At 39.2% G+C, this 25,910-nt stretch overlaps 1 protein-coding gene across 8 annotated transcripts; it reads left to right on the forward strand.

The window, feature by feature from the left end:
- LOC109848434 lies at positions 280 to 14,443 on the forward strand. Of its 8 annotated transcripts, XM_020417948.1 has the most exons (9): positions 283 to 477; positions 580 to 623; positions 1,942 to 2,053; positions 2,223 to 2,398; positions 2,555 to 2,615; positions 3,157 to 3,283; positions 4,038 to 4,119; positions 4,226 to 4,285; positions 13,650 to 14,443. In XM_020417948.1, exons 1-6 carry the CDS (start codon positions 395 to 397, stop codon positions 3,242 to 3,244), a joined length of 564 nt encoding a protein of 187 aa, XP_020273537.1. In that variant the 5' UTR covers positions 283 to 394; the 3' UTR covers positions 3,245 to 3,283; positions 4,038 to 4,119; positions 4,226 to 4,285; positions 13,650 to 14,443. The 8 variants fall into 8 exon arrangements, 7 of the variants coding, with proteins under 7 accessions (XP_020273554.1, XP_020273537.1, XP_020273518.1 ...); XM_020417965.1 differs by having other exon boundaries at positions 280 to 477; positions 2,558 to 2,615; positions 4,038 to 4,285; XM_020417929.1 differs by having other exon boundaries at positions 4,013 to 4,285.

The raw sequence follows: 25,910 nt of genomic DNA on the forward strand, positions 1-25,910 counted from the left end.
GTAAAAAAGATAGTTATGATTTAATACATATCTAGTACTCACAATATCCTAATGAATTGTATTATTTTCTGAATTTACACTCAACTTCATATTACAACCCCTTGCTAAAAAAAATCAACAATTGTGGTATTATAGTGGTCACTCCACTATTCTTCTTCTTTTATTTTGCTTTTATTTATTTAATTTTTTTTTCCAGAGGATCTGAATCATAAAATACGGGCCATACTTGGGCTCATAATTTGAGCTTTCATTTGCAGGCCCAGTGATAAAAAAGGAGAGGGCTACTCAACGAGCGCTCTCCCACCCTCTCTCTCCCTCACTGCGAACGGAGATCCGAGTTTAAAGCGGTAAAAAAAATACTGCTAATTTCAAAGCTCTTTCTCTCGATAAAGAGATGGAGAACTTCGCGGTGATCTCAGCAGCGGTTCTCCTTCTCCTCTCGTGCCTTCTTCCATCGACCCTCGCCGATCCCGTGCGGTAACCTGATCCACTCTTCTCCTTCTCCTCCTCTCTTTTCCTCACTAAAAACCCTAGAATTTCCCTAATTTTGAAAGACTGATTCAACAAAAAAAAATTCAGGTCTGGCAATGGGAACACGATTACAGGTCGCGTGAAGGTAGCCGGTATGAATCTGACCTCTTTTTCACTTTGCTCTTTATTTCATGGGTTTATGTGGATCCTGGTGGTTCTCGTAAATTCCAATTTTAATGAATTTTTGTGATAGTTTAGTTAATTGTTTGTTGGTAATAGTAATTGAGGTTGTACTTTTTTAGACTGAAAATGTATTGGAATTAGAATGAGTTGAAAGATATAAGTGAAATGGGGGAGGGAGGAAACCCTAGAATTGGTTCTTGGTAGCTTGTTAGTGAATAATGTGACTTGCTTTGAGGAAATTCATTCTCTTTATAAGAGAAGGCTTTTAATGCACCAAACAATGTGGGGGGTTTTAGTAGGGAGGAGAAACGAAGCTCATTGAAGGGGAAAACTTAGTGGGATATAGAGAAGATGAAATTTAATTTAATCTGGATAATGTTTAGCTCATTCTAATTTCCTTGCTAATTATAACGCTTGATTGTAGCCCTTTTGCAAAACTACACGCGCTAAAAAAGCTTTGATATGAAGTGGAGGATTCTAGTCGGAATTGTGATCATGGAATGAACTTATCTCATCCAATTTGGATGAAAAATGTTTAATATAATAATTAAACTCACGACTGAGTCGGAATACTTGAAGGTGGGAAAAGGATTAATTTAGAACTCTTTTTTTGGGTTTTTGAAAGTCCATGGGAAAAGATTCAGCATGGTTAACTAAGTTAGTGAACAAAATCCTAGTAAATTGAGGAGTACCTTTGTGCCTGTTTGTAAAACAGAAGGCAATAGAACAATTATCCAGGTAAGTTTTAGAGGGCACAATTTTAAGCACAACTTTTTTTGATGAATACGTGAACAATTATCCAGGTAAGTTTATGATTTGCTTCTAACAATTTGCTTCAGTTTCTGCTCACCATAAAGAGTTAAAGACATACATAGTTTAACTTACTACTCTCTCCATGTTGAAATAAAACTGCCTATTTGATCATCATGACGTTGTCTATGTTTAAGCTAAATTCCATAGGAATACTATAAATTTTGTTGTTACTTGTACAATGAGATGGTTTTTTTTATTGTTGTAGTACAACTGTCCAATTGCTAGCTGAATCTAGCTCTACTGATCAATAAATTAGAAATTGAAGTTTGTGGACTGGGTATATATAGATGAAAGTCTAAAACTCTACCTTCTCCAGCAGGCGTACGGTTAGAAGATTTTTGCCTTCCTGCGAAGACCTCAAACACTTAATTATTTTTATTATAGTACAATTTTTAATTGCTAGCTCTTCTGATCAATAAATTTTCAAGTGCAGTGGGTATATGTAGCTGAAGGTCTGAACTGTACCTTTTCCAGCAGGCACAGGTTCAAAAGATTTTGGTCTTCTTGCAAAGATCTCAAACATTAAAGTCATACTTAACGGTGGTCAAAGTGTTTTGTTTGTTAGAGCAGATGGTTACTTCTCCTTGTATCCTTCATGCCTAAAATTTGTTTTTCTATATTCACTGTTTGCATGGTGAATCCTATGGCTGTATATCCACGATTTTGTTATCATTATATGCTATGTAAAATATGTTTTAAGGCAGTATCAAGAATCAGAATATGTAGTATTGAATGCTCAAAGATTGTTCTTCAAGATACACTACACTTCACGACATGTTCATACTTATGGTAACCCCGATTGAAATTTTGAACCGGGCCCCAAATTGTCAGCCACGTCTCCTCATCTCTTCCGGCCGAGAACCACCTCACACTGTTCGAAGCTCGGTCGAGAACCAGACCCTAGCGAGCCAAACCCTAATGTCGACATTTGGTAAATCTTCTCCCTTAAAGTTTTTGTATTAGAGACATAGATTTGTTTTTAATTAGGGTATCCTTTTTCTTAATTCTCCTAATTTTCTTCTCTTTTATAATGAATTTCATTTTTGTATTGGTAATTTACCTTTAATAATATATTGTTTTTAATTAGGGTATCCATTTCATCAATTGCAATGGAAAATGTATCTTGCAATCAAGCCAATTTCTTTAGCGTAAGTCATTCTTCTTTCAACCTTTTTCATGTATACAAGTTTAAGTAGATAAGAAAAGTCTAATTATATTATTCAAGATGTGTTATGATCAAGTTGTTCATAAGTCACAAGTAACTTGCCACTTTTGATTTTGGTTAAGTGTTGGATGAGTTCTTTTTATGCATATTAATTAAGTGTTGGATGGAACTTGTTAGTTAAGTAATTGAGCTAGGCGGGATATAGAATGGAGTAGGCACTCGTTGAATGTCTTTTTTTTTACTTTGTAGGGTTTATGGTGCTATGCCGATACGCAGCGGTATCAAAACATTTAGTATATTAGTTAGGGGTTGATATCGGCGTGGTGTGTTAGGAAATGAGCCTTAACCATTTGTTGTTCAGTTTTTCTATCTTTACATAAGAATACGTGCGTGCGTATAATAAATAAGAATATGCCATGATACTCTCTCTGAAACATATAATACATAAGAATGTGTCATGATACTCTCTTATTATTATACTTACATGTCATGCCATGTTGTCAACGTTTGATTTATATTTGCAGGCCTGGACTTCTAGACAAGGTGGAGCTGGTGATGAGGATGATGATGATGATGATGATCAAGAGGACTGATTCGTTTTTTTGCCTTTGAAAACAATGAGCGTGTGCTGTATAAACAATATTTATCATGGTGTGTGTCGTATAAATAATTTTAATTATCTTAAGATGTTTTTATTAAAATATATGTGTTATATATGTGTGAGAATGAATATTATACTGCTGATTGAATAGGGTTTTAAATTTATTATATTATTGTATAGGTTTTTTTAATTTTTAAAATATTTTTTAAAAAATATTAGAAATATTTAGCGACGGATTTTCCGTCGCTAAAGGGGTCTATAGCGACGGATTTTCCGTCGCTAATGTTACTTTTAGCGACGGAATTTTTTTCTTTTTTAAAAAAAATAGAACGACGGATTTTCCGTTGCTAATTTTCCGTCCCTGACTTTTAGCGACGGAAAATCCGTCGCTAAAAGCGATTTTAGCTACCCTCAAAGTACGGACGGTATTTTGGCGACGGAATTTTATTTTTTCCGTCGCTAAAATCTTTAGCGACGGATTTACGACTTTTAGCGACGGATTTGTCCGTCGCTAAAAGTCATGTTTCTTGTAGTGAATATGTTAATAATTATTTATAATATATCAAGTATATCATGAGTAAGTGTAAAAGTCCTAAGGCAACAAGGCGTTCAGATTCTTTTGCAGGTATTTACTCTGTAATCAATAGCTATGGGTGTGCGTTATAATTCTTTCAGTTTATAATAACTTATTGTTAAAAATAATAAATACATACATGTTTTTCCAGTAACATGCAAACATAATAAAGATGTATAATATAACGCACTTATTGATATTTCAGTTTATAACAACTTATTTGTCAAAAGGCAGCAAGATGTACAAGATTCTTATACCCTCATTAAGATTTCCGATCAACAGACCATGAAACTCAATTGATTCACCCAAGAGGTAAAATTTATCCTTTTTTCTTGAGTTTATAAGGGAAAAAACTCATTTCTTGGTTTAGTATGATTATTGGAATCCATTAAATAAGTTTGATTTTATCGATAAATAGGTGCAGCTGCCGAAAAAGTAAGCCGGAAGGAATACACTAGCTTTGGAGGTATCCGAGCAGGTCAAAATTTTTAATTCTTCATTCTCTATTTTTATGTATTTTTGCTCTCATTTCTTGTTACATATCAATGTATGTATATTTTTATGTACACACCTATGTCAATATATAGTACGTAGAAGCTAGAAAGAGACTATTAGGGATTCTGAGCTCTCTAAGTGAGGAAATACGAATTCTCTCCAATTAGATGATAATTAGAGTAGAGGTTCGACTCCCCTCCAATTAGGGGGATCCGGATCTGATCCGGGTCTTCTCCAATAATCTCAATATTTATTCTATATTTGGATTTCAATGGATGAAATCACAGCACGTAGGATTTTTGCTATTGTTTTGAAAACCATTTTTCTACTAAAATCCCCTATTGTGAAAATCAATATGACAACAGCGCAAAAGCAAAAAGATTAATTAAAACAAAAGTTCCAATTTATACAACTTGTGCCTAAGATCTTACCTTAAAATACAGAAATGTTAATTTCTATAAATGATGCATGTGATCGACCCTTGAAATTAGAATGAAAATTAATGACTCGAATAATTGGATCCTCTCTAATTACCACCAAATTAGAGAGGAACTGAATCCGAAGTGAGGATAGCGTCCATTTTATGGTGTGTTTTTACTATTTCTTTAATAAAAATTTGTTGCAAATTAATTATTAGTTTTAAATTAGTTCTTATTTTTGTTTCCTAAGATGGTTTTATATGATCGAATAACTGAGATTTTTCCAACTTCCCCTAAATTAACTATTGCTCGAAATTCTTTAAATGGATTTTGATATAGGTTATGGTGTAGTTTTTAAAGTTTATGAAGGCCGAAGGTGGAAGCTTATAAATGTTTTTTTTTGGTGAATGAAAAATTTTATTCACTACCAAAAATGAGAAGTTTTAGTACACCTCAAGATACTCAGATTAGCACAACTCATCTGAGTAACAAACAAAGAGAAAACTAATGACCCCCTTAACAGAGATTACAATGGAAACCTCCACCTTGAGGGCTATTGAGAACAATATACAATATCTCCATTTTAATTTCTTTGATCACTGCATCCGGACCTTTGTATTTCTCTTGAAACAGTCTTCTATTCCTTTCTCTCCATAAGATGTAAACTGTAGTGACCATAGCCATTTTCTTAAGTTTTTGAGTTGAACCCCTACCTCTCAGACAGGTAGAGAACCAGTGCATACATTGGTTCTAATCACAAGATTTTCATCTACTTTGGAGCCAATCCAACACCTCATTCCATACCTGTCATGAAAAAGGACATTCAAAAAATAAATGATCTCTGGATTCCACCGAAGCAGAGCATAGGCAACAGGAGTTAGTGCTTGCAATCCCCCACTTCAAAATTCTGTCCTGTGTCAACAATCTATTCTGAATTGCTAGCCAGCATATGAAAGAATGCTTAGGGATGTTTAGTCTCTCCCAGATAAGCTTTGACCATACAACATTGCTTGCACTAGGATACAAGCACTTATATAGGGCAGAGAGTTTAATTTTTCCATCCATATTGCAGGAATATATCATATTCTTCAGGTTTTCCACCCCACCACAAAAAGAAATGGCTTTGTCTCTTATCTTGAGCAGTTGTCTCCACATCCATGAGTCTCCACATCTTATGTTCACATGCCAGTTATCACTATTCTTCAAATACGTACCATGGATCCACTTAATCCATAATAACTCCTTGTTTATATGAATATGCCATATACACCTCAAGGCAGATGCATAATTCCAAATAGGAGCAGAGAACAACCCCAATCCTCCTTGTTCCTTCCTTAAGCATATTTTTTCCCATGACACAAGAGGAGTCCTAAAAGTATGAGTTGATTTTCCCCATAAAAAACCCCTGCACAATGAATCAACCTTCTGCATAACCTTAACTGGGAGGACAAAATTGGAGGTCCAGAAGGTTTGAATACCCAGTATCACACTTTTGATCACTTGTATTCTACCTGCATATGAGAGGGTTTTATGCTTCTGCCATGAATTGAATTGGTCTTCTATCTTTGTAAATAAAAGATTACAGTCCAGGTAAGACAGTCTTTTGGATACTAGGGGAACACCTAAATATTTGAAAGGAAGTTCACCCAATTTGAATCCCAACAGGTTGATGATAGAAGACTTTGTTAAATCATCCACACCCCCTAAGAAAATAGAACATTTATTAGGGTTGGCTTCAAGACCTGTAATATTTCCAAACTCTTGAACACACTGGTGAAGCTTCTGTATAGAGTAGTGATCAGCTTTAGAAAATAATAGGAGATCATCCGCAAAAACCAAGTGTGTAATTTTGAGCCTCTTACATTTAGGGTGGAATTTGAACATCCTGTCATGATATAGAAGATCTAACTTCCTTGAGAGGTACTCCATTCCTAGGATGAAGAGGTAAGGGGAGAGAGGGTCACCTTGCCATAAGCCACATTCACCTTTAAAATAGCCATGTAGAGATCCATTAAGAGAGATTGAATAGCTTGGTGAAGTGATACATGCCATAATCCATTTGATCATAAAGGCTGGAAAACCCAGACCTTGAAGCAAGTCTGAAATGAACCTCCAGCTTAGGGTATCAAATGCCTTCCTGATGTCAATACTGACCATAGCTCTTGGAGAGATATTTTTCCTACTATAATTCCTGATCAACTCATGAGCAAGCATAATATTGCTTGAAATTTGCCTCCCTTTGACAAAAGCACTTTGTGCTTGATTAACAAGGCATCCCATCACTGTTTTCAATCTATTAGCTAGCACTTTTGAGATGAATTTATAAACACAATTGCAACATGATATTGGTCTAAAATCAGATGGTGACTTTGGGCACTTTATTTTTGGAATAAGGGAGATAGAAGTAGAGTTCACCATACCAAGTAATTTGCCATTCTTGAAAAACTCATGAACAGCTTGAATCATTTCCTCTCCAATGGTTGACCAAGAAGATTTGAAGAATGACATACTAAATCCATCAGGTCCAGGAGCTATTTCCTCTCCAATGGTTGACCAAGAAGATTTGAAGAATGACATACTAAATCCATCAGGTCCAGGAGCTTTACTTTCAGATATAGAGAACACTGCTGATTTTATTTCATCATTTGTAACTGGAGCACCAAGGGCAGTAGCCTGTAAAGTTGACAAGCAAGGACCTGACTTTATGATACTCATATCAAGGGTAATTGTGTTCACTGCTGTCCCCATAAGTTTTTTTATAGAATGTAACAAATTCATTTACAATTCCCTCGATCAGGTTCAGTAATTCTCTCCCCCAGACTATTATACAGAACAACCATCCTGTTGTTATGCTTTCTAGATTTTGCAATGTTGTGAAAAAGACTCGTGCACCTGTCACCTTGAAGATTCCATTTAATCCTGGCCTTTTGTTGATAAAATGACATTTCACAATCAATGAGATTATTATATTTTAATAGGAGTTCTTTCTCCTGCAATATAAGCACAGGGTGGAAAGGCTGATTCTGCAGTTCCCTCTGAGATCCCTCCAAAGCAATTTTAGCTCTTTGAACTTGCTCGCTTATATTATAGAAGTGCTTTTTATTTAAAGTTTTAAGAGCCCCTTTCAGCAGTTTGAGCTTTTTGCACACAGAAAACATTTTGCACCCTTGAATAGATTCTTTCCAGACCTCGGAAACTGTGGATACATAGCTAGGATGGGTTGTCCACATTTTGAAGAATTTGAAGGGCTTTTTTCCTTGGATATATTCTTCATATATTGCAATTTGAGCAGGAGAGTGGTCAGAAAAACTGGGAAGAAGAAATTCAACATGACTGACATTGTAAGTATTTATCCATGCATAATTAACCAGTGCTCTGTCTAGCCTACACCAGACTCTGGAATCAGCTTCTTTCTTGTTATTCCAAGTATAAAAACATCCAAGAGTTTTCAGGTGAGAAAGCAAACAATTCTCAATGAAGTCTTTGAAGTCCTTAGTATCAGCCTCAGATAGAATTGAACCCCTAACTTCTCCTCATTATTTATCATAACATTAAAGTCTCCACAAAGTAACCAAGGAAGATTACGTTCCTTCTCTCAAGAAGTCTGGAATGGGATTACAAATTGACTTCAATTCAAATGGAGAACCTGTGATTGGAATTTGCTTATAAACTGGTATTGTAACAGATTAAGGGGAGGGGTTTCAAAAAAAGATTTAAAAGAATGGCTTTGTCCACTTCAGTCTATTGTATTTGGAAAGAAAGAAATGAGAGAATATTCAAGCATAAGTGTAGAGCTCCAGAAGTGCTGATCAAAGAAATTAAGGTGGAGTTGTTAACCATTTCTCTAAATAAGTCTAGCCCTCCTGAGCTCAAAGACTGGCTGATTTCATCATAGGGATAGTGTGCTGCAGTTTTCAGGTTTTCTAGCCCTCCTGAGCTCAAAGACTGGCTGATTTCATCATAGGGATAGTGTGCTGCAGTTTTCAGGTTTCTGTCTTCAAAATGTAAATAGATATCTCAAATAGAGAGATGTGATGTACATAAACTTTACAATAGGTTTTAATGAATACAAATTTTTCATTGACCAAAAAAAAACCAAGGAAAATTACCAATATTCTGTTTAATTTGAGTGAGCTCCAACCAAAGATCTTTTCTAGCTTCCATCCGATTGAAACCATAAACTGAAGTAATAACACAACTAACTTTCCCATCAATTGATTTAACTGAACATGTAATGTGTTGATCAGAAGACTTTAAGGGTTGAACCTCCAAAACATCAGGGTCCCATAATAAAAGAATTCTTGCTTTACCAGAACTCCTGACATTTGATATCCAGTTCCAACTATTAGCAATTTTCTTGGCTACAGCTGGAATCATAATATCTTTAATTTTAGTCTCAATCAGAGCAATGAAAGAGGAATTATATTGATATAGGTGATACTTGACCAAATGCTTCTTAGAGGATTTATTCAATCCTCTAACATTCCAGAAAGTTAGGTTCATGTTCTTTTGGTTTGATCCCCTCTATCCAAAGTAGAAGGGTCAGTTATCTCTAAAAAACCCAAGGGGAGAAAAGAATTTGCTGAAGAAATATTCCCTTGAACCAATTTCCCAGTATTTCCTAAAGTACCTGCACTCCCAGACCCATGCATAAATCTGATACCAGATCCAGGCATTGTGACTGTAGAATTGCGGGCGTGCACAACATGCACATGTTCCAGGCTATGGACAATATGTTCAGATTCCAGATAGGAGCTAGGGATCTCATTTGTATGCCCAGAATCCACAGATCCAAACATTGAGACTGCAGAATTTTGAGTGTGCACAACATGCACAGGCTTCAATCTGTGTACAACATGCTCAGATTCCAGACAGGAGCTAGGGACCTCCTTTGCTTTTAGTTGTCCAGAATTTCCCTTTTGATAGTGATCAGATATAACATCTTTTCCAACATCATTATTGGTATTCCAGACAGAAGCTTATAAATGTTACTAGGGCTTATATGCAATTTATAAATTTATGGGGTGCAACTACAACTCAACTTAAGAATCTAAATTCACCCCTGGTTTCACATATTTTGCACATATAGCCCCTCAGTTGTATTTAGATTCACTTAAATACCCTAAAGTTTCTATTAATTGTACTTTTAGTACTGATTCCAGAGCCATCAGTGCTTAGGAGTATTAGTACTCGATGGTGCATAGTTACAAGAAGTTACATGCTGAAGGAACTGAAGTCTAAATAGCATATTAGAGTTCTTGGGCTACATATTTTGCTTGATTTGTCGGTGATTATGTAGAGGCTTAACACTACTTGATTTGTTGGTGGTGTGAAGTAATTTGGGGCTCTCATCAAGTACCCTCAGTCATGCACACATGATAATTCTCCGTCGAAAACTCTCATGCAATGCTAATCTTAAAACACTTTAAATCTTACAATTTGTTAAATTTACTATTAAATCTATCAAAATATTTAAATTCGATTAAGCCTTTTTATATTTGTGGTTCATTTGTTGTTATCGTTATGAGTGAACATTGTAATATATATTTATACATGACAAGGATAACAACTATAATTATCCCTTGTGTTAGATAAGTTCTTATATAATTAAAAAATTTAGAACAAGAAACAAATATAATTTCACGTGTAACGCACATGCACTATACTAATTATAATTGAAATATTGTTTTCCCACTACTTAATCAGATCCCGCTTGATAGCGAACGCCATTGCTGCTGCTCTTCTCTCATCGCTACACTCCTCTCTCTCTCTCTATAATAATATGATATAATATATAATATATATAATATATATATATATATATATATATATATAGTATATATAATATATATAATATAATTGAGGAGAACTTGTGTCAACAGTTAAGTGGATAGTGAATAGTGTGTCCATCAAACTTTAATATCCACTCATTTAAAACATATAAAACGTCAGCTTCATATCATGGCAAGGATCCCTAGGAAACACCAAGGGTTAAAAAAGTTTGGTGATGTCCAACTTAAGTGGAGCACAAGTTTTGCTCTCTCTCTCTCTCTCGACGAATCTCTCTCTCTCATATATATATATATATATTATATATATAATATTATATATATATAATAATATATATATATGCGCGCGGCGTGTAATCCAAACCCACGCTAACTATTCAAAGAAACCGCCAATTTTCTCCAATATAAAACCCTCATCCTCTTCATCATCTCCTTCAAAATTCCCAATGGAAACCCTAGCTAGCGTCTACCCTCCAAGGCCAGACCCCCTCGATCCTCTCATCGAGAACATCCTCGAGCTCATCCCCCTCTCCAACTATGTTTGCTTCGCCGACTATGGTATCTTGCTGTAGGATGTGTTACTGTGTTCGCTGAGAACGAAGTCCGGATCCAGAGATCTATTCTTATGATTTATTAGTGGCTGATGCTTTTTTTTTGGTCAATGAAAAGAATTTATTCATAAACCAATGTGATGAAATCTGTACACATCAAGAATCTCACTCGTTGTGAGATATCAAAAGAAAGCAAAAAACTAACATGTTTTTCCTGTAAACTGAGTATACTTATCTACTGGGAACAGGTTTATAAAGAAGCCACCCATTCCCTATGTTCATCAGGTATGGACATATTCAAAATAACAGTCAGCATGTCCATTTTGATATCCTTCACAACTTGATCTACATTCTTGAGCTTCTCCTGAAAAAACCTTGTATTTCTCTCAATCCACAGTCTGCAGACAGCTGTTGATAATGCCATTCGCTTAACTCCTTTCCTGAAACCCCCTCCTCTTAGCTTAGTACAATACCAATCTAAAAGGAGTCTCCATTCGCTTAACTCCTTTCCTGAAACCCCCTCCTCTTAGCTTAGTACAATACCAATCTAAAAGGAGTCTCCAATTGCATGATTTCCATTTAAAGCTTCCCTCCTCTTAGCTTAGTACAATACCAATCTAAAAGGAGTCTCCAATTGCATGATTTCCATTTAAAGCTTAGTCATTCCATAATTCTGTTCCATACTGCACTAGAGAAAGAATATTCAAAAAATAGATGATCTCTTGTTTCCTGACCTGCACCCGAGCACAAGTAACATGCATTTTCATTGATTGTGCCTCTTCTCATCAGTCTGTCCTGAGTTAAGAGCCTGTTTTGGATTGTAAGCCAACATACAAAAGCATGCTTAGGATAGCACATATTATCCCACACTGTATTGTGCCATTGAACCTTCTGCGTAGTATTATATAATGCATAGTATAATGATGATATCTGAGACTTATTTCCCTTAGAGCAAGTGCTAAGAAGATTTAACAGGTTGTCAACTCCTCCATAAAGAAGAATTGCTTTATCTCTTTGCTTGATCATTTGCTTCCACATCCAAGAGTCACTCTTTCTGACAGTTACATGCCATATATCTCTTTGGTTTAAGTAATTTCCATGGACCCATTTGATCCAAAGGGACTCCTTATGCATGTGTATACACCAAAGATTCTTCAAAGTTGCTGCCAGGTTCCAAATTGTAGCTGAGAAAATACCCAGTCCTCCTTGTTTCTTACCCTGACAAACAATATGCCATGCCACTAAGGGGGGTTTCTGAGACAGATTTGTTCTCCCCCATAGGAAATTCCTACATAATTCATCAATTTTCTGGGTGACTTTTATGGGCAGAATGTAATTTGTAGTCCAGAAAACTTGAACCCCCAAAATAACACTTTTGATGACTTGTAGTCTACCCCCATATGTGAGATTCCTGTGTTTCAGCCAAGTCTGCAGTTTGTTGGAAACTTTGTTTAAAAGATCACTACAATCCATGTATGATAGTCTCCTACAGATGAGGGGAACTCCTAAATATCTGATTGGTAGCGAACCTTCTTTGAAACCCAACTGGTTAATGATAGAGTTCTTTGTATTTTCATCCACTCCTCCAAAGAAAATAGAGCAGTTATCTTTGTTTGCCTCCAAACCTGTGACTACCCCAAACTTCATGACACACTGAAACAATTTCTGGACAGTGTAGACATCTCCTCTGCCAAACAATAATAAATCATCCGCAAAGATGAGATGGGTAATTTTTTGTTTCCCACATTTAGGGTGGAATTTAAACAATCTATCCAACTTCAACATGTCCAGACTTCTTGAAAGATATTCCATACCTAAAATAAATAGGTATGGGGATAAAGGATCCCCTTGTCTCAATCCTCTCTCCCCTTTGAAATATCCATGGAGAGAGCCATTAAAAGAGATAGAGAACTTAGGATTTGAAATACAGGTCATGATTCTGTCCACCATAATAGCAGGAAAACCCAAACCAAAGAGCATCTCTTTAAGAAAATTCCAACTGATAGTATCAAATGCCTTTTTGATATCAATGTTTAACATTATTCTTGGTGAAACATGTTTCCTGGAGTATCCTTTAACCAATTCATGAGCCAAGAGGATGTTACTTGTGATTTGTCTGCCTTTTACAAAAGCGCTTTGAGATTCATTCACCAAGTGACCCATAACCATTTTTAATCTATTAGCCAAAATTTTTGAAATGAACTTGTATAAACAATTGCAACAAGAGATAGGTCTGAAGTCAGAAGGAGTTTTTGGGCATTGTACTTTAGGAATGAGAGTAAGAGATGTAGAATTTACCACTCCCAATAGTTTACCAGTTTTGAAGAAATCTTCGATTGCCAGAGAGACCTCATCACCCACAATGCTCCAAGCTGCTTTGAAGAAGTTAACAGTGTATCCATCAGGCCCAGGAGATTTATTCTCAGACATTGAGAAGATAGCTTCTCTAATTTCTTGCTTTGTGACAGGTTTAGCTAGCAATCTGACCTGAGTATCTGTTAGACAAGTGGCTGATGCTCTTGCTAAGCCTGTTAGTATTCAATAATTTGAGATGACTGGAGAATGATAGCGAAAGAAACTGTTTGCAGGCATTGGGCTACTGATGTGGTGGAAGTTGACGAGGAGCATTGCTTGTTAAGGAGATCGTTAAGGATGAGAATAAATGCAAATGGGTTGTTTTTGGGTGCGGAGGGCTTACTGTTGCGTTTGAAGTGTTTAGAAGAAGTGGTCAGCATTGGCGATCAAGTGATTATGGTTCATGGGGTTCGGTCTGTTTCTTTTTTTGGCAGCTGATGGTGGAGGCAAAGGGAACTGCGTTTATTTTTCTACAGGATTAAGGTTCAGGAAAGATAATGGACAAGCGCCATGGAAGGTATTTGATTTAAGTACTGGGAGAATGACAGATTTTTCGCTTCCAAACGCTTCGCAGATTGAGAAATATACTCTCAAACGGTTATCCGTATCAAGCTTACGTTAGTTCTGTGAGTCGAGGTTTGAGATCTTTTCATTTGGTCAGAGTTTTAGTTAGATTCTCATTTGGAGCATGTATTGGGTAATTCATTTTGATTCTATTCTTTTTTTAGAAATTAGATCTTTGATGGAAGTTGTATGGCAACACGCATATAGGTAGTCCTTAGTGACGCTGCTCTAATTAGCTTCATCGTATTCTGATTTCATCTCTGAGTGTTATCTTTACCTGTTACTTGGTGAGCTAGTTGGGGTGAAGGTATGCATTTGCGACGCGAGAGATGGTTATTACTAGAATTGGTGTAATGGTGTACCAAATGTTGTAATGCTTTTCTAGATTGATCAGGTCATGTTTGTACTTTATCTTTTTTGTGACTTCAACTACTACAATTATGTAATCGTTTTTTTTTTTTAACTACTTGCAATTGTGTAATGCATATCATGTTCATGTTTACTGATAGTTGGATACCCCATATGTTTTGGTTGAGTTTATGAGCTTTTCAAGTAGTGTATTTCAGCAACAATAACATTCTTTGAGGCTATTTAGTTTACTCTTTAACTGTAATACAAATGCAGGTGCCAACTGCATGCAACTATAATTTTCCGATACTGTTGCAGTTAACCTCGCTATTGTTTGATTTAGTTTTTGAACTTTGCAACTGATAATTGCAATTGCAGCTGCAGGGGTTTGTTTTTGGCTTACAGCTTGTCGTCAATTGCAACTATATATCCACACTCTATCGCAACATGATTTTTAAATTCAGTATATGAAAGTAAATGTTGCTACAGCTGTTGCGTGCAGTTATGCTAATTTGGTTAAAGTTTAGAATTTGCAACTTGTAACTGCAATAGCGAACGTCACGACGCATAATATTTCTGTTACTTTCTACTGGATTAAAAACCACACCCCTTTTTCCGTGCAAGGCTGATCACTATATTTGAATTACGCATGAGTACAATTTGGTGATTTATGTACAAAATGTTCAAAACAACTTCTGTAAGTTTTCATTTCCGTGCCTTTTAGATGTTCAAATCATTGATTGAAACTATCTAATTTCCGCAGCCGTACGTAAGGTGGGAAATATTTGCTAATTGAAAATACCACATTAAAGATGTTCTCAACCTTCGCCAGCTCTGTTGCACTGAACCTTTACCACGTATTTCGAGAGCTTTCTTGCAGTAACACCTATCTATTCTAAATTAAGTCAGAGCATTTAATTAATTAGCCAACTGCCAAGAACCATGTTCATGTGAAATGCACAGATAGCTACGAGAAGTTAACCAAGAAAAAAGTAGCATACGAAGGAATGTTGAGACGTCTTGCTTTTTGTTTCCAATAGATAGATGGGAAGTCTGTAGAGCTATGTGTTGCGCGCAGCGGAAATTTCGGCAGCACTTCGGCAGCACAACAAGAGAGTCAGGTCGCAATAAGAATTCTTGTTTCTTAAAGGGAACAAGAATCTGAAGCCTAATATCCCATCAAAGTGGGATAAATTCTTGTTTCTTAAAGGGAACAAGAATCTGAAGCCTAATATCCCATCAAAGTGGGATATTTGCTCTTACTCTCGTCAGCTCTAGGACTGCGCGTCGAGGAAATCTAAAAAGCTATTACAAATCACACAAAAACAGTACAACCAATTTTTACGTGGTTCGGCAAATTGCCTACGTCCACGGGACAAGGAGGGGAGAGATCTACTATTAGAGGGAGAGAAAACAACTAGGGTTTACAATCACTCTCAATCTAAACCCTCAAACAAACTCTCAAATCCCTCACATAAATACTCTCTAAAAGGGATGCACAAAACCCTCAATAAAGGGACTACACAAAATCTCCTTCGCACAAGAAAATACTCAGCTGCCAAAGATACTTGCACGCGCTCTGTTCTTGCACCCTGCAGCCGCCAATGAAAACAAAACCTCCTGCTGCAATTTCCAGCCACAGCCGCAAACAAATATTCCCTGCACTTGCACGCCGCTTCACAAAACCCTATGAGGGTATTTATGTTATTCGTTCGGGTGGGCCAGAAGTCGAAGAGCAAAGAAGTGGGCCAAACCGCGTTCACATATTTTGCTTCCAACGCTGAACAAAATTCCTAGCGTGGTCCCCACCCACGTGACTCCACCAGACTCTCATTCACAATTCTCCACCTCGGTGAAGTTTTCTCAAAATTGAGCCGACACCAAAGCAACCAAATATCTCACTCATTCGACAACAAGTCGGGAACCCGAACGAGAGCTCAAACAATCTCACCCCCATCAAAATCAACTAATCCAAACCGGCTGCATCTAAAAGACTGCCTACGTATCCTCTTGCCCAAGGAATCAAGCCGAACGTAGTTCACCCAAATGGCCGCCAACGGCCTCAACAATCACGAATGTGCAACAAGCTTCTACAATGACCAAACTTGTTACCCGGAACCACCTTAGTGAGCATATCCGCCGGATTATCCTTCGTGTGGACTTTCACAATTTCCACATCGCCATCTTCAAGAACATCTCGAACGAAGTGATAACGAACGTCAATGTGCTTCGTCCGCGCATGAAAAACCTGATTCTTCGCCAAATAGATAGCACTCATGCTATCACAATGAATAGTGACGGACCTCTGCGATATACCAAGTTCTTCCAAAAGTCCTTGAAGCCAAATAGCCTCCTTCACAGCCTCCGTAACTGCCATATACTCTGCCTCCGTCGTAGACAAAGCCACCGTCGACTGTAAGGTGCATCTCCAACACACCGGCGCACGGGTCAAAGTAAACACATACCCCGTAGTAGACCGGCGCTTATCCAAATCCCCGGCATAATCCGAATCAACATAGCCAATGCATAGCTGCCCACCTGTAGTGTCCCGCTCATAAACCAAACCAACATTGAGCGTACCTCGAATGTACCTCAAAATCCATTTCACGGCGTCCCAATGACTCACTCCTGGATCGTGCATGTATCTCGATACCATGCTTACTGCCTGTGACAAATCTGGTCTCGTACATACCATCACGTACAACAAGCTCACAACCGCACTCGTATGTGGAGTCTTTGACATCAACTCTCTATCTTCAACTGACTTCGGTGAAAGACCAACTGAAAGCTTCAAATGGGCTCCCAATGGTACACTAACTGGCTTCGTATCCATGCTAACATGGAATCGCTGTAGAACCTTCTTCAAATAAGCCACCTGTGTCAAACAAATTCTGCCCTTCTTCTTGTCTCTGCTGATCTCCATCCCTAGAATGCGCTTCGCCTCACCCAAGTCCTTCATCTCAAACTCATTTGAAAGCTGAACTTTCAGTTCATCTATAGCCGACCTGGAAATAGAGGCAACCAACATGTCATCGACATAGAACAACAAATAGATGTACGCACCTCCTTTTAACTTGCGAAAATATACGCAATGATCAAACTGGCTCCGAGTGTACGAATGACCAATCATAAAACCATCAAATCGCCTATACCACTGTCGAGGAGATTGCTTCAAACCGTATAGCGATTTCTTTAATCTGCAAACCAACTTATCTTTCCCTGCAGCTCGGAATCCCAATGGCTGAGTCATATATATTTCTTCATCAAGATCACCATGAAGAAATGCTGTCTTCACATCCAACTGATCTAACTCTAAACCATACTGAGCCACCAAAGCTAGCAGAATCCGAATCGAAGAGTGCTTCACTACCGGAGAGAAAACCTCATTATAGTCAATACCTTCCTCCTGTGCATAGCCCTTCGCAACCAACCTAGCTTTGAACCTCAATGGAGTGCCCTCAATGCCCTCCTTCTTCGTGTATACCCACTTGCAACCAATTGCTTTCCGCCCCTTTGGAAGCTCAACAAGCTCCCATGTATCGTTCTTATGAAGAGATTCCATCTCCTCCTGCATAGCCACCTGCCACGAATCAGCCTCCGAACTCTGCTCGGCCTCTCTGAATGTAGTAGGCATCAACTCATCGATACTCTCCACCGGAAGTGCATACGCAACTGTGTCGGCATACCGTGCTGGCATCTGTATGTTTCTCCTCTGTCTACGAACCGCAATAGAATCCTGAACCTGAGCCGTCGGTTCCTGATCCTGCACATTTGTACCCGTATCCTCCGCATCACCGTCGTGCTCGCCTGGCGTCACCTCAGTCGGCACCTGCATGGATACTGTACCATCTGGACAATGTGGAGCTGCATCGATCTCCACCACCTGCGATATCTCCTCCGTCGGGTCGCTCTCCACCTGATGAGAGCTGGGAAGCTTCAAGATAGAAGCCTCATCAAATGTGACGTCCCTACTCAGAACAATCTTTTTATCAACTGGATCCCAAAGCTTGTATCCCTTGACACCACGCTTGAATCCTACAAATATGGCCTTCCTAGCTCGAGGTTCCAATTTATCAGTTCTAACATGATAATATGCAGGGCACCCGAATACCTTGAGCTGGTCATAGTCATGTGCTGGCTTTCCCGACCACATCTCCATAGGGGTTTTCCCCTCAATCGCAGATGAAGGCAGCCTATTAATGAGGTGGCTCGCATATGTAAGTGCCTCAGCCCAAAAGATCTTCTCCAAACCACTCTGCGACAATAAGCATCGGATCTTCTCCAGTAAAGACCGATTCAACCTCTCTGCCACCCCATTTTGCTGCGGTGTATGACTAACTGTGAAGTGTCTCTCTATGCCCTCGTCTCGACATAGCTGCTGAAAGGGGTCAGAAGTATACTCACCACCGTTGTCGGATCGCAACGTCTTGATCTTTCTCCCAGTCTGCAGTTCCAATCTCTTCTTCCACTCCACAAACAAATCTAGGACTTCACTCTTCTTCGTCATGGTGTACACCCAACAACGCCTAGAATAGTCATCTACAAAAGTGACGAACCAATGTCGACCACCAAGTGATGCAGTCTTGGTGGGACCCCAAACGTCTGTGTGCACGTAGTCCAGAATGCCCCTCGTCTGATGAATGACAGTCCCGAACTTCACCTTCGTCTTCTTGCCAAGAACACAGTGCTCACAGAACTCAATCTTCCCACTCTTGGCTCCCTTCAATAGCCCCTGCTTGCACAATGCCTGCAGTGACTTTTCACCTGTGTGCCCCAATCTATAGTGCCAAAGTCTGCTCATGTCCGCTTCTGAAATAGCCGAAGCAACCTGGCCAATCTCGGTGCTTCCCTTCAGATAATACAAATTCCGATTGCGGACTCCCCTCATCACCACCAATGATCCCTTAGTAACCTTCGCTACAGCGTTTTCGAAAGTCACCTTGAATCCCTTCGCCTCCAAAGCTCCAACTGAGATAAGATTTTTCTTCAGTTGAGGAACAAATCTCACCTCTTTCAACTCACGGACTACTTCATCGTGCATCCTAATCCGCACGGTACCTATCCCATAAACGCCACAGGATTGATCATTTCCCATGACAACAACACCCCCGTCGACTTTCTCATGATCATTTCCCATGACAACAACGCCCCCGTCGACTTTCTCAAAAGATGCAAACCAGTCTCGCCTAGGGGTCACATGAAAGGTAGCGCCGGAATCAAGCATCCAATCTGATGCATCCACATGGTTCACCTCCGGAGTAATCAGTAGAGAAAAGCACGAATCATCGGAATCATCGCCTTTCGCAATGTTCACCTCATTGGCCTTCGGGCCCTTTTTCTTGCTATTCTCCTTCTCTTTGAGCTTCGGGCAGTCTCTCTTCCAATGTCTCTGCTCCTTGCAGAATGCACATTGGTTCTTTGCTAATTGGTGGCTTCGGATATGGGCTTCTACCTCTTGTCGACAAGGCCTCTCCTGAAGTACTAGCGCGGGAAGTCTCCTTATCCTTCCTCCTCAAATCGTAGTTCGTCAAAGCGTTAGTCACTTCACTATAGCTGATAGAAGATCTCCCGTTCAACAAAGTGAGCACGAAGGTATCATACTCCTCATCCGGTAAGGAGCCCAACAAAATAATCGTCTTGTACTCATCCGATATCTTCTCATCAACATTCGCCAAGTCCGACAACAACTTAGTATAGTTGTTCACATGCGCCGCTAGTGAGGTACCTCTGGACATCTGAAATCTAAAGAGTCGTTGCAGCAAGTGCAACATGTTCTCAACACTCTTCGTGAGATACTTGTTGTTGAGAATTTCCCACATCTTCATTGCAGACGTCACCCCAATCACATGATATTTCAGTTCCTGTTCCAAACAGGACCTGATCACCCCACACGCGTTCCTATTCATCTTATCCCATACCGCCTCTTCATATTTAGGTGGCCTCTCGTGGACCATGATGGTCTCTTCCAAATTCTGAGCATTGAGCGCATCCTGTACGTCGCTCATCCACAAACCAAAGTTGATTTTTCCGTCATATTTCACCACACTAATTTTGGTGTTCTGAAAACCAACTTGTATTGTACTCGCCATCGATTTGCTGCTTTCACCTTCTTCTCCCATTGCGAACTAACTCCAAATTATAGAGAAAGAACAAATTTGATAAAATTAGGAACCACCCAACTGAACCCTAGATCGGATTCCAAATAGATCTCCTATCCACACGAGGAAAGCGAAATCTCTAACGACAACTCCTAATGCTATCTCCACCGAAGCCTAGAACTCCAAGAACCAAGCTTCACACAAAAAATCTTCCTCCACCAAACTCCAAAACCCTAGATCTGAAATCTGGGCTCTGATACCACTTGTTGCGCGCAGCGAAAATTTCGGCAGCACTTCGGCAGCACAACAAGAGAGTCAAGTCGCAATAAGAATTCTTGTTTCTCAAAGGGAAAAAGAATCTGAAGCCTAATATCCCATCAAAGTGGGATATTTGCTCTTCCTCTCGTCAGCTCTAGGACTGCGCGTCGAGGGAATCTAAAAAGCTATTACAAATCACACAAAAGTAGTACAACCAATTTTTACGTGGTTCGGCAAATTGCCTACGTCCACGGGGCAAGGAGGGGAGAAATCTACTATTTGAGGGAGAGAAAACAACTAGGGTTTACAATCACTCTCAATCTAAACCCTCAAACAAACTCTCAAATCCCTCACACAAATACTCTCTAAAAGGGATGCACAAAACCCTCAATAAAGGGACTACACAAAATCTCCTTCGCACAAGAAAATACTCAGCTGCCAAAGATACTTGCACGCGCTCTGTTCTTGCACCCTGCAGCCACCAATGAAAACAAAACCTCCTGCTGCAATTTCCAGCCACAGCCGCAAACAAATATTCCCTGCACTTGCACGCCGCTTCACAAAACCCTATGAGGGTATTTATGCTATTCGTTCGGGTGGGCCAGAAGTCGAATAGCAAAGAAGTGGGCCAAACCGTGTTCACATATTTTGCTTCCAACGCTGAACAAAATTCCTAGCGTGGTCCCCACCCACGTGACTCCACCAGACTCTCATTCACACTATGCAGTATAACCCTCTGACCTGGGCAAAAAATGGCTGCAAGCTTACCAAATGGTTATCGACAAAAGAGATGGTGTGATTTTCTTGATCTAATCTTTTGAGGAGCTTGCCCTTCCATTCAAGACAAATTTCCTTCAAGTCGATGATAGACATGGCGTGGAATTAAATGAATGACGAGTTAAAAAACATAATGTAATGATTACGTGGTCATGTGTGATCCCTTGATCACACCAAGTGATCGATTTGTTCATCAATATAGAAGATGAGTGCGTTAGGTTAATTTTGACATAATTAAAAACAAACAAACAACCCTTTATGAATGTTAAAGTAAGAGAGAGAGAGATTATTGGGTAAATTTCTCTTGAGTTGAATATTGAGTGTGCACATATATTTATACAAGTAGAGGAAGGTGATGTGTGTTCTCACAATCAATGTAGGACTAAAAACCCACTACTAACACTATTATCAACAACCCCCCTCAAACTCATGTTGGATCAAACAAAATAAGTTTGCATACAAGAAACTGGAACCGATAAACAAGTAAGGTCTTTGTGAAGAAATCTGCAAGCTCGTCGGCGGATGACACATGAGGAAATAGAATTGTCTTATCATTGATAACTTATTGACGGACAAAATGAGCGTCGATCTCAATGTGTTTGGTCCTCTCATGAAATACTGGATTATTAGCAATCTGGATGTCACTCTTATTATCACAATATAGAGGAGTAGGAGTCGAAACAGAAATATCAAAATCACTGAGAAGATGACAAAGATAAATAATCTCTTTAGCTGTTGTGGACATTGCACGATAATCTGTCTCGGTGCTGAAAAGAGCAACATCTTTTTTTTACTCCGTCGGGAAATTAAGGAATCACCAAGAAATATACAATAAACTGTAGTAGACTTCCTGGTAGTGGGATCATCAGCCCAATCAGCATCATAATATGCACAAAGCTCTAACTTGGATATAGCAGGAAACAAAAGAGAGCGAGTGCTAGTACCCCGGAGATACCGAAGAATCTGTAATAAGATAGCATAGTGTACAGAACGTGGATCACTAACAAATTGAATGACAATGCTAACAGCATGAGAGATATCTGATCAAGAGATGCACAGATAGACCAACTGGCCAACAAGATGTTGATATCGGGTAGGATCAGATAGAGGCTCACCATCAGTAGAGCGAAGTTTGACATTCTGTTGGTGTGGAGTATCGACAGTTGCATCGTCAGTTAGCTTAGTTCGATCTATAATATTCGAGAGATACTTCTGTTGAGATAGTAGTACACCCCGCGGGCCTTGAGAAATTTCTAGACCAAGAAAATATCGAAGAGATTCAAGATCTTTCATGTGGAACTATTGTTGTAACTAAGATTTTGCGTACTGTATACCAGCCACATCATCACCTGTAATGATCATATTATCTACATAGATGAGTAATAAAACTCTGTCACATGATGTAGTGCGAACAAACAGAGAAGCATTTTGTTGACTTTCCATAAAGCCCGCCTTGAAAACGACATCGTGAAAACACTCAAACCAAACGCGAGGTGTCTGTTTGAGACCATAAACAGCACGGCGAAGGAGACATACATGTCTCAGAGGAATATTTGATCTTGGAGGCGGTTGTATATATACTGTCTCAGATAAAGAGCCATAAAGAAAAGTATTTTTGACATCTATATGGTATAAGGGCTAACGATGAGTAGCTGCGACCGCAAGAAGAGTACGAACGGTGGGCATCTGAGCAACAGGAACAAAAGTCTCCTCATAATCAATACCTTGTTGCTGAGTACAACCTCGAGCCACTAAGCGAGCTTTCCGACATTTAATGGTGTCATCAGGACGATACTTGACCTTATAAACCCATTTACTGTAAACTAAAGAGATGCCAGGGGGACAGGGAACAACATCCCAGGTATGTGTTTGCTGAAAGGTCTAAAATTTATCAGCCATAGCTTGTCGCCACTCTAAAAATTGAACAGCCTCTTGAAAGGAATTTAGCTCAACTGTAGTATGAATGGCAGCAAAAAAATTATGAAAAATAGATGAATAGGAAGTAACAGAAGCATACCGTGCAGGCATGACATGTGGGTGTTTACCTCGATGAAGAGCAAGAGGAACCTCGGGCGGGGAAGATGCTGGCGCAGGTGCATGGATGTCAACAGTATTTTCTGGAATGGGTGTCGTGTCTACGGGATAGGGATCAGATGGTGGAAGAGAAGGCTCGGGTGAGGGAGAGTCAACAGAAGGAGATGGAGAGATTTCAGAGAGATCTTGAAAGGAGAACTGAGGTAAGGAATTAGGTGATGCAGCTGGCAGAGAAGCACGATCAGTAATGTGGAGGAAATTAAAATCATCGAAAGAAGAATAAAATGGAGAATCCTCTTCGAACTGAACGTGTCGAGATATATGAACTTGATGAGATGCAAGATCATAACAACGATAACCTCGATATTCCGAACTAATTCCTAAATAGACACATAGAACATGTCTGGGAGACAATTTATCACGTTCGTGAGATGGTAGAAGAACGAAACAGCGACAACTAAAAACGCGGACCTGATCATAACGGAGAGGATGAGTATAAACACGACTATGAAAAGTAGCACCGGAAAGAGAGCTAGATGGAGTGATATTAATGGCATGAGTAGCAGTGAGAATGGCCTCAACCCAGAAACGACGAGGAACAGAGTAAGAAATGCATATGGATCGAGCGATATCGAGAATATGACGATGTTTGCGTTTAGCAATACCATTTCCTCATGAGTATAGGGACATGACTGTTGAAAGATAGTCTCATGAGAGGACATGATAGAACACATGGTAGAGGATAGGTACTCTTTAGCACAGTCAGAACGAAAAACTTTAATACGAGCCTGCCATTGAGTGAAGATCATCGCAGTGAATGCTTGATAAGCAGCAAGTACGTTAGAGTGATTTTTAAGTAGGTAGACTCATGTATAACGAGAAAATCATCGATAAAACTAACATAATATAAGTAGTTAGATGAAGAAGACAGAGGATCTGGCCCCCAGATATCAAAATGGACCAAATCAAATAAGGAAGTAGAAACAAATGTACTGGTTGGAAACGATAGAGCAGTGAATTTAGCTAATTTATAACCAGTACATTACTCAATATGAGAACGAGAGGATACGGGACCAAATACTCCGGACTGCATAAGACTTTCTAGTCTTTTATGAGACACATGACCAAGTCGTCTATGTCACAAATCGGCGGAAAGCAAGGTAAAGGATTTTGGACTTACAGAAGCAACAAGAGAACGTGGATGTATGGACTCTAAAAGGTGAAGATATTCCAAAAAATATAGTTTGTGTCTCCTTCGGCCGGTCCTAACAATCTTGCCCGTCTGTGGATCCTGTACAATATAAGTATTAAAAAAAATAAGATAAGTAGGTCATCCATACATAAGGATCTAACAAAAATTAAATTCAACCACAACCGAGGAGCCACATAAACGGGACCAAGAGTTAGACGATCAGATGGGTCAGTTTGTGGAGTGATAGAGCCATACTGAGTGATAGACAAAGATTGTTCAGCAGTCGTATAGATAGGAGGAAGAGAAGCGAAAGTGAAGACAAAAGATAAGAGTGAGGCATTACGAGTCATATGAAAGGAACAATCAGAATCAAAAATCCAGATCATTCATACTAGAGAGCGAAGAGTTGGCTGAAGAACCAACAAGACGCATACCAGAGAGTTGTGCAATAGATGTAGAGGCTCTATGCTGAAGAACGTCAATTTGACGGCGAATATCAGAGAGTTGTGCAGCATATGAAGATGTGGTATGCTGAAGAGCCGTAATTTGACGGCTAATATTTGCAATAGCTTGAAGAGCCTCAATTTGACGGCGAATATCAAAGAGTTTTGCAGCAGATGGAGAGGTGATATGCTGAAGAGCCGCAATTTGACGGCTAATATCTACAATAGCTTGAATGGTAGGGTCTGAAGTGGTAGATGACATAACATTGACCGGTAATCCTAGTACACTAGAGGATCGGGACTGAGGGGATCGTTGACTACGGTCAGTTTCTGAGGAACGTAACTCATAATGAAGCTGAAAACATATCTCAAAGCGGTGTCCCTCCTTTTTGCAATAGGTGCAAAAGAGCTTAGACCGAACCTGAGAAGCATGTGTCAGTGAAGAGGCCATAATAGCAGCAATTCAAAGTTCAAGATAATAATCCTTGAACAAAACCCGAATGTTTAAAGGAGAACCAAAAGGTTAATGTAGAAACCCGAAGGTTAAAATGTAAGAACCCGAAGGTTATACATGACTGTTAAATCTGAGAAAAAAGAAGCAATCGGCGAACAAGGTGGCCCGAAGATCGGTCGGATTTGATGCTCACGCCGGAGACCTACAACAAATTAATGCCGATGTTGAGACGTTAAGACGTCAAGATGGATTGAAACGCCGATATCATTACTGACTGTGAAATGACAATGTCGTTTCTTTGAGACCGAGAGACGGCTTGAAATAGA

The sequence above is a fragment of the Asparagus officinalis genome, chromosome 1, assembly GCF_001876935.1.
Source record: "Asparagus officinalis chromosome 1, Aspof.V1, whole genome shotgun sequence".
NCBI classification, from domain to species: Eukaryota; Viridiplantae; Streptophyta; class Magnoliopsida; order Asparagales; family Asparagaceae; genus Asparagus; species Asparagus officinalis.

Excerpts from the sequence above, each read along its gene's own strand:
- LOC109848434 (XM_020417929.1), top strand. The coding sequence starts at position 395 with ATGGAGAACTTCGCGGTGATCTCAGCAGCGGTTCTCCTTCTCCTCTCG. Across the intron at positions 478-579 it reads ACCCTCGCCGATCCCGTGCG|GTCTGGCAATGGGAACACGA; the intron begins GTAACCTGATCC and ends AAAAAAATTCAG. Across the intron at positions 624-1,941 it reads AGGTCGCGTGAAGGTAGCCG|CAGGCACAGGTTCAAAAGAT; the intron begins GTATGAATCTGA and ends TACCTTTTCCAG.